This window comes from Asparagus officinalis, chromosome 10, assembly GCF_001876935.1.
Source record: "Asparagus officinalis chromosome 10, Aspof.V1, whole genome shotgun sequence".
NCBI classification, from domain to species: Eukaryota; Viridiplantae; Streptophyta; class Magnoliopsida; order Asparagales; family Asparagaceae; genus Asparagus; species Asparagus officinalis.
Genome location: NC_033803.1, coordinates 32,375,903 through 32,385,132, shown reverse-complemented (window position 1 = coordinate 32,385,132; position 9,230 = coordinate 32,375,903). Strand labels below are relative to the sequence as shown.

The window sequence follows — 9,230 nt, the reverse complement described above, 5'->3', positions numbered from 1 at the left end:
TTTTGGTGGAGCAGCATGCATAGGGAGATCACGGAGTATGTATCTAAGTGCTTTACCTATTAGCAAGTGAAGGTAGAACATCAGAAACCCGTAGGAACCTTACAGCCTTTACCCATTCCTGAGTAGAAGTGGGCAAATATTTCTATGGATTTTATTATGATCTTGCCAAGATCCAACAAGGGGAATGATTTGATTTGGATGATTATTGATTGATTGACGAAGTCAACGCACTTCCTACCCGTTAAGACTATTTACACGGTGGAGACCTATGCGAGGATTTTAATTGGAAGATAGTACGATTATATGGAGTTCCGGAGACGATTGTGTTGGATCGGGGCACAGTTTTCACCTTACATTTATAGAAGAGTTTCTAGAATTCTTTCGGTAGCAAACTATCATATAGTAGTGTTTTCCACCCGCAAACAGATGGCCAAACAGAGAGGGTCAACCAAGTTTTGGAGGACATGTTGCGGGCATGCGTTATCGATTTTTAGGGTAGCTGGGATGATCATATTCTATTGATTGAGTTTGCCTATAATAATAGTTATCAATCTACTATAGGCATGGCACCATATGAAGCATTGTACAGGAGACCTTGTAGATCACCTATTTGTTAGGCAGAGCCGAAGGACAGTTTACTACTTGGGTCGGAACTCATAAGGCAGACTAACGAGAAGGTGGCATTGATTCGAGAGTGTATTCTTGTAGCCCAGAGTTGACAGAAGAGTTATACGGATCAGAGGTGACGACCATTAGAGTTCTAGGTCTGGAACTATGTGTTATTAAAATTTCTAGAATTCTTTCGGTAGCAAACTATCATATAGTAGTGTTTTCCACCCGCAAACAGATGGCCAAACAGAGAGGGTCAACCAAGTTTTGGAGGACATGTTGCGGGCATGCGTTATCGATTTTTAGGGTAGCTGGGATGATCATATTCTATTGATTGAGTTTGCCTATAATAATAGTTATCAATCTACTATAGGCATGGCACCATATGAAGCATTGTACAGGAGACCTTGTAGATCACCTATTTGTTAGGCAGAGCCGAAGGACAGTTTACTACTTGGGTCGGAACTCATAAGGCAGACTAACGAGAAGGTGGCATTGATTCGAGAGTGTATTCTTGTAGCCCAGAGTTGACAGAAGAGTTATACGGATCAGAGGTGACGACCATTAGAGTTCTAGGTCTGGAACTATGTGTTATTAAAAGTATCACCGATGAAGGGAGTTCAGCGATTTGGCAGACGAGAAAAGCATGCCCTAAGGTTCATTGGACTATTTCAGATTGTGGAATGTGTTGGAGTTGTTACATATCGGCTAGATCTTTCAGCATCGATGCTCAAGAAGCATTTACGTGACGAGGAGCTGCGGAGAGTGTTAGATGTGCCCGCGATTGAGCTTCAGGTAAATTTGACCACTATTGAGATCCCAGTTCATATTCTTACTAAGGAGGACAGGAAACTTAGAAATAAAGTGATTCCATTAGTAAAAGTTCAGTGGAATCGGAAAGGAGCTAAGGAGGCTTCTTGGGAGGGTGAGCAGGATATACGTTGCGATTATCCGCACCTGTTTGAGCAGGTATAATGTCAACTATGATTTTTTTTGTGTTTATTTTGTCTTTATAGACACAGTTGCATTTAACGATGGAATATGGATATTAACACTTAGCTTCTAATCATTCGGAACACATGGTATATACATGGGGTTCCTTGTTTGGATTTTTCGCCCGACGTACTAATTTCATTTAATTAGGGGTTAAGTGAGAGTATTTGTATTCTAGATTGTTAAGTGAAAATAGGGTTTCTTGTTTGGATTTTTCATCCGACGTACTAGTTCTATTTAATTAGGGGTTAAGTGGGAGTATTTGTATTCTAGATTGTTAAGTGTAAATACTGCTTATGTTTCTTATCTGGGGATTAATGATGAGATGTATACATAAGGGTTTCCTTTTCTAGATTATTCCCTCAACATCCTTTTCTCATATTATTAATCCCTAAGATACGATTGTGGAATTTCGAGTACGAAATTCTTTTAAGGGAGGTGAATATAAAACCCCATAAAATTTTGAAATATTATAGAAAATAATATTAAATGATTTTTATTATGATAAATATCATTTATTGATGAATGAGTGTGATAGTAATTGATTTGAGATCAATCAAGTGTATATATGAGAGCATACAAGTGTTAAACATGCACACACATGCAAAACCTGTAGGCTGGAAAATGTCTCGGGTAAGTCAACTTATGCTCGCCTATAAGTCAACTTATGCTTACCTATAATTCAACTTATGCTTGTCTATAAGTCAACTTATAGGGTGCCAGATTCTGTGCAGGTTTTAGTTTCAGGTCTGTTTCGTTTTGGTTCAGCCTGTTTGTGTATATAAGAGAGAGAGAGAGAGAGAGAGAGAGAGAGAGAGAGAGAGAGAGAGAGAGAGAGAGAGAGAGAGAGAGAGAGAGAGAAGGAGAAGAGAGAGAGAGAGAGAGAGAGAGAGAGTGTGTGTGTATGTGTGTGTGTATATATGATATTTCTCTAAATTTCCTCCATCTTTCACGTGAATAAATAGCCACCCTCTCCCCTTAAAATGCTATATCTTATTTTGGTGAATTTTGAGAGTTTTATGAAGCTAAATACTAGAAGAGGGCGAGATTCTCGGTGTTTGATAAAGGAGGATCGTGTTTCTTACGTATTTGGGGAGTTCAGTACATTTTGAGGTAAGTTTCCATCTCCTCCAATCTCATCCCCATTTTTATTTGATTTTTATTTGATTTTATTGGGCCTTGAAACCTAGTTTAAGTATAAAGATTGTTCTTTTAAACTATAAGATACAAAGATTTGATCTTTTTTTTAAAGTTATAAAGTAGATTCTTTGAATTAGATTCCAGTTCTAAAATAAATTTAACATGAGATTTTGTTGAGATTTATGGTTTTCATGATAATTCTTACAAGCATGAACATGTTAGGGTTAATAGAATTCACTCAAACCTGATAAATTGAAATTTTATGTAGTTAATCGAAACCTATTCACATTAAACAAGTTTAGTTATTTATGTTTTACATAATAATACCATTTAGATGAATTGTAGTTCAAAATTTTGCCATGATGCCCACTTTCATGTTCTGTTCGGGTTGGTCTACCGGAGCAAAGGAGTCGGTCGACCGATCCCGATAGCTCTGCGTGAGCACGTTTGTGCACGATGCTGATCGGTTGACCGATGGTATACTTTGGTCGACCGATATGATGTTAATTTGAGTATTTGTATTTTTCTACATTTGTATGTTCGTACGCACAAAGAATAAGTCACACGTCGAAATACGTGCGTGCCCATGAGGAGTACGATTTGGATTCGAGTACACATAAACCTTCGTGAGTGGGTAACCTCATGTTTCATTTTCACCACGACTAGGAGATGACTAAATAGAGTAGTATATGTCTATCCGCATGGTGATGCGATGAGGTTAGTTAGCCGTATATGCCGTTTTGCATGGTGATGCGATGAAGCTAGTGAGCCGTTTATGTCGATTCGCATGGTTATGCGATGAGGTTAGTGAGTCGTCTATGTCGATGTGCATGGTGATGTGATAAGGCTGGTGAGCCGTATATATCGATCCGCATGATGATGCGATGAGTTGTAGGATTTTATAAGTGATAGCATTGTAAAATATTTAATAGCTTGAGTATTAAGCGAAAATTTCTTATGAACGTAGTTCACCGTTGAGATATACTATGGAAGGGGTATATTGTATTGTGATTTGCACAGGATTATGCTCTGATATTCGTAATGTCTACCCACTGGTAGCGTGAGATGCTTGGTTTGACATACTTGAACTTGTTTAGATGATATTTAGATTTGTTTTCCTTTATTGTTTCAGTCATAGGATTTGGAGATTGGTATTTAGCAATCCACAATTTTTGAGATACGAGGTATATACATGAGGGTTTTTTTATTTGGATTGTTTCGTTCAACGTATCCATTCTCGTATTGCGGATTTCTAAATATCAATTTTTGCTTAGTTCAGGATAGATGATTTATATATCTATATATGTACTAACTTGTATTTTCATATACTCCTAACACCCTCCTCCTTAGGGGCATGAAGATGATTTCGCTAGCTCTTTGACGCTCGGTGTTTCCCATCTTTTTAGGCTGTGAGTTAGGCACACAAAGAATCACAGGTTGATGGAGATGCAGCTTAGCACACCATCATAATTTATTAGTAGTATATCAGTGCTCCACATTAGATATTGTTTAGTTTTTAGACATTTAGAGTTGTGTTTCATTTTGTAAAGGCTACATCCTTAATACTATTTCATTTGACATCATGTATTAAGATATTACACATTTGTTTCAGTTTATCAGATTTACTTCATTTTATTTAGTCGGAACATGATTTTGATTATTTGGATATCTCTTTTTCTATATCATGTTCATTGTATTGTCATCTTTACCCTATATGCTTTGTACCTACACTTGTTTATTATTTATTCCACTAGAGAGATATTACTGTGACGGTGAAACATTTTTTTAAACTGTGTGGGTGCATGGCAGGTTGACATGCTTGGATTCTCCTTGGATTGCAGCCTTGTATGAAACTTGAGGCATCACATTAGGTTCCGAACTCATCCAATTACCCGAGAAGAAAATATCATCTCAAGATGGCTTAGGAGAGATATCGTAGCTGGGCTGATACAGGTAGAGGACCTTTAAAATTTGATGTCGGAGATCATATGTTTGTCAATTTCACTGACTCAAGGAGTTCACTAGTACAAAAGTGGTCAGCCCCAACGGTTCAAACCGTTGGGGCAGATAGTGACCCCAACGGTTCAAACCGTTGGGGCAACAAATTCACCCGTTGGGACAAGTTGCGTTGGGGCAAAGTTTGCCCCAACGGTTGTTTTAGCAGCACCAACGGTTCCAACCGTTGGTGCTGATATTTTTTTAATTTTATTTCTTAAAATATAAAAAACCATGCACCAACGGTTGGAACCGTTGGTGCAAACAACAGCACCAACGGTTCAACCGTTGGTGCAAACAACTTGCACCAACGGTTGAAACCGTTGGTGCTGATGTTTGCACCAACGGTTCCAACCGTTGGTGTAAACAACTTGCACCAACGGTTTCAACCGTTGGTGCAAGTTTTTTGCATCAACGGTTGGAACCGTTGGTGCTGTTAACGTGCACAACTCGTGCACCTTATCAGCCCATAGTAATGTGAGAATTCAAGAATGATAATCAACCTGTTCATAGCAATATTCCCATGCAATTATAAAACCAAAAACATAAATGTCATAAAATGAATTCAAGATCCTAACACCATACGCAATTATAAGCCAAAACAAAAAATTTACTAAAATGAAATGCGAGTAGTAATTTTTAAACAACTAAATCACAAACATAAAGAATATCCAAAATACAATGTCTCAAATATCTAAAAAGTACAAGTCATTGCTGACTGAATTGAAAAAAATCAACAAAAGCCTTGCAGACGTCCTCCTCGTCGTAATTCGATCTCTGTCTTGAACTCTGGAGAGAAATTCGATCTCTGTCTTGAACTCAAGCTCACCTTGCATGGTCAAAGCCTCCTTGCAAGGTCACTAGCATCTGCAAATTTATACTGATCCTCTTTGCAGCATCATTCACGTTATGACCGATTGTTCTTTTCTGTATTGTAGATCAAAGCCTCCAAGACTTCAGCCCACATTCACCTATTCAGATATCTAAAAGAGGTTTGGGAATTGATCTGGGTACCATAGTCCAGAAAGCTTCAATTTTGGCAGAGAATGCTTGTGCTGCTGCCTCGTCCCCGAGGAAATCTGACAGAGAAATGTTCATCAACCAACTGATGATAATAAGCACTTTCAATAGTCTCCTTCCTGTACATGAAGCGCATAGATAAAAGCAAGTCATTTGAAGTTTCTGTCCCTGGCATGCAACTCACGTGCAGTGTAAAACATGATGAAAATCTATCAATAACCTTTAACTATCAAAAAGAAGAAGTGTTATATTCTCATCTCTTATGCTTGCTTTTTATCCTTTTGACAATCAAAAAGAAGAAATGGTTTATAATATATTTTAATTTCTGCAGACACTTGCATTTACAATCAATAAAGACTTGTAATTTGTTTATTTGTAACCTTGCAAACTGATTAGTATGCTAGATCTTTTTAGACTAGACATGACGCCTATTAGAGATACATAGCCGAGTATATATCTAACAGACTCAACAGAAAAATGACAGCTTGGCTACTAGGAAGAGATCAAGATACATGAAATGAGACCTCACAGTAGACGGTTGATTGGAAGAGTACAGTCATAAAAGTTTAATGACACAAATGTGTAAATTAGATGACAAGTGTAGTACGTTTCAGCAAAGCAACTGAAAAGATTACCTGTATAAATAGAAGCCTCCCTGGCAGCCACAGGCATATTGGAAGTATTCGTGACAAGTGTAGTACATTTCATGATAGATTCTTCACAACCATCAGGCAATGTCATCGTTAATTGTGGGAAATCCATAAGCACCTGGCATATTTTAATAATGTGAATCATAGAAAACAAAAACAACAAATAAAATTCATATGCCTGAAGCATGTAGATAACAGACCTCAGCCATTTCATTTCCTCTTTCTCCACAGCCCACATAGACCACTGTGTTGGAATTAGAGTACTGGAAGGAAGAAGAAAATTAGTGCAAAACATGTACAAGGGGGGAAAGTAATATTTTAAGTACCGAGAAGGTTATCAAAATGAAAAATGAAAATGTTACCTTTGAAAGTGCCTGACTGATGACTGTTTTACCACAACCAAAAGCTCCAGGTATAGCACAAATTCCTCCAAGCAGAGGGGAAAAGGGCATTGAGAACACACTGACAAACATTCATGAATAAACAATTAGAAACATGTATAACATTTAAACTGTGTTTAGAAAAGAAATGATGCTAGGCCTAAGAAAGAATCCCATTGATGAAGCTTAGAGGAAAAGATTATATTGATTACTTGTCCAGTCAAAAGTGGTGTATCTACAACAAGTTTCGTTGCTACAGGTCGAGGGGTTCGAACAGGCCATGTCTGCTGCAGCAATTCCAAAGGGGTGTGTCAGGTTTTGTGCGATCTCCTGTAAGTATATAACATTACAATGATGATACACGTTACACCCTGCTTAATCTTTCAAAAGATTTTCATAGGCATCGATCTTCCGAGCTGAAAATGTTACTAAGATTGTAGCTTCTTAACCTCTTTTTTTCATTTTCACCATATAATGATCATTGTTTTGTATCGAATTTTGCAGCCGCACTTTGAGACTCAGTTGCTCACAGTTCAGTTTGAATGGAATGGCATTCTGAAAGCAGTCTCCAGCACTTTTAGTTGGAGTAAGCCCTGAGTTTGAAATTGTGTTATACACTCTTTGTTCCTTTGTAGGTGGAGAGAATAATCAGGTTTTCTTCGTGCCATGTTATGTGAATATCAAATGTTATCATATGGGAAACAATATGATTGGTTCTGTCTTTCCTACAACTGCTGAATGCTCATTTTGAGGTCTGTGGGAATTTCTTAAAGTATTGATGTGTTCACTTTTTTGAATTCTGCTAATATATGTTGATGGTGAAAGTGAACTATATTGTTGTCATGCAGCTCGGCTCTCCCAACAATTTGTTCTCCAACTAGCAAACAATGATTTTTTGCTTCATTTCAAATTACTTCAATTGATGAATGTATTTTATTTTACTTATGGCCGAGACTTGAAGTTTGAACCTCCTGATTCTTTCCATTTTATAATGGAAACCAAACTCAATAATCTAACTTGTTTGCATCAGCCAGTTGGCATGGATGTGGACAGTTGTGAAACAAAGCCAATGTGTAGTTTTTGACTCTTCTAAACCCTGAAACACCTATTGATGCTTTTATCCCTAAATTTCTCAAATACAGTAGAATAATATGGGTGTGAGACATTCATTAATTCAAAAAAAAAAAACAAGAAGAAATCGCTTAATTCTAAAGTTTCGTTCATGCAAGGTGTGGTGAATTTGAACATAAAGTTACTCTTTCTTATAGATTTAACAATGTCACAAAGCTGCATCTCATTTTAACAGTAGTCATAGAAGAGATTACATCAAAATAATTTTCCATTTGCTTCAATTTTTAACACAAAACTAGAGACTATCAACTCACAGACAAAAAATAAATTTCTTCAAAAGATCCCGAAAATCTCTCCATTCTAGCTGATGCATTCCTGTGTAAGTTACCAAAAATAGCTACTTTCACATGAAATCTACTGTAATTTCTATTAAAAAAACTATTTGATACCTTAATTCTTCTCTGATGAGCTCTCAGACGCAACATTGAATCGACGAAGGTCGTTGATGAGTCCGCTGAGCTCTTTTCTTGCAGATTCGTAGGAAGCATCATCCCTACTAGTGTGGGATCTGATCAAAGAGGTACCTTCCAAACATGAATCCATACCTAAAAGAGTGATCTTTTTTGTTTAAAATTCTTTCAATTAGAACAAAGAAATTGATAGGCTAAAGAGAACTCTAATCCTAGATTGCGGAATTCGATTACCAGAAGGAGATAGCAGAGAATACTCCTGCAGCAGCTACAGTTTGGATCAGTGTGAGCTTCTTCTCCATTTGGTTTTTGTTTATGGGGATTCCGATTTGGGGAGGGAATCTGCAAGAACTAGGGTTTTTTATGGGGATTCGGCGGCAAACTGCAGGGTCGACGGCGGAGGCGAACTTCAGGACTCGATGGCGGCGGCGACCTCCGATGGCACATCAAAATAATTTTCCATTTGCTTCAATTTTTAACACAAAACTAGAGACTATCAACTCACAGACAAAAAATAAATTTCTTCAAAAGATCCCGAAAATCTCTCCATTCTAGCTGATGCATTCCTGTGTAAGTTACCAAAAATAGCTACTTTCACATGAAATCTACTGTAATTTCTATTAAAAAAACTATTTGATACCTTAATTCTTCTCTGATGAGCTCTCAGACGCAACATTGAATCGACGAAGGTCGTTGATGAGTCCGCTGAGCTCTTTTCTTGCAGATTCGTAGGAAGCATCATCCCTACTAGTGTGGGATCTGATCAAAGAGGTACCTTCCAAACATGAATCCATACCTAAAAGAGTGATCTTTTTTGTTTAAAATTCTTTCAATTAGAACAAAGAAATTGATAGGCTAAAGAGAACTCTAATCCTAGATTGCGGAATTCGATTACCAGAAGG

General features: G+C 37.4%; 1 protein-coding gene and 1 pseudogene across 1 annotated transcript; one reads left to right on the top strand and one right to left on the bottom strand.

The window, feature by feature from the left end:
- On the top strand, positions 1,219 to 1,675 carry LOC109826609. Its single transcript, XM_020393633.1, has 2 exons — positions 1,219 to 1,534; positions 1,626 to 1,675. The coding sequence occupies exons 1-2, from the start codon at positions 1,219 to 1,221 to the stop codon at positions 1,673 to 1,675; spliced, it is 366 nt and encodes a 121-aa protein (XP_020249222.1).
- LOC109826120 lies at positions 5,327 to 8,765 on the bottom strand (annotated as a pseudogene).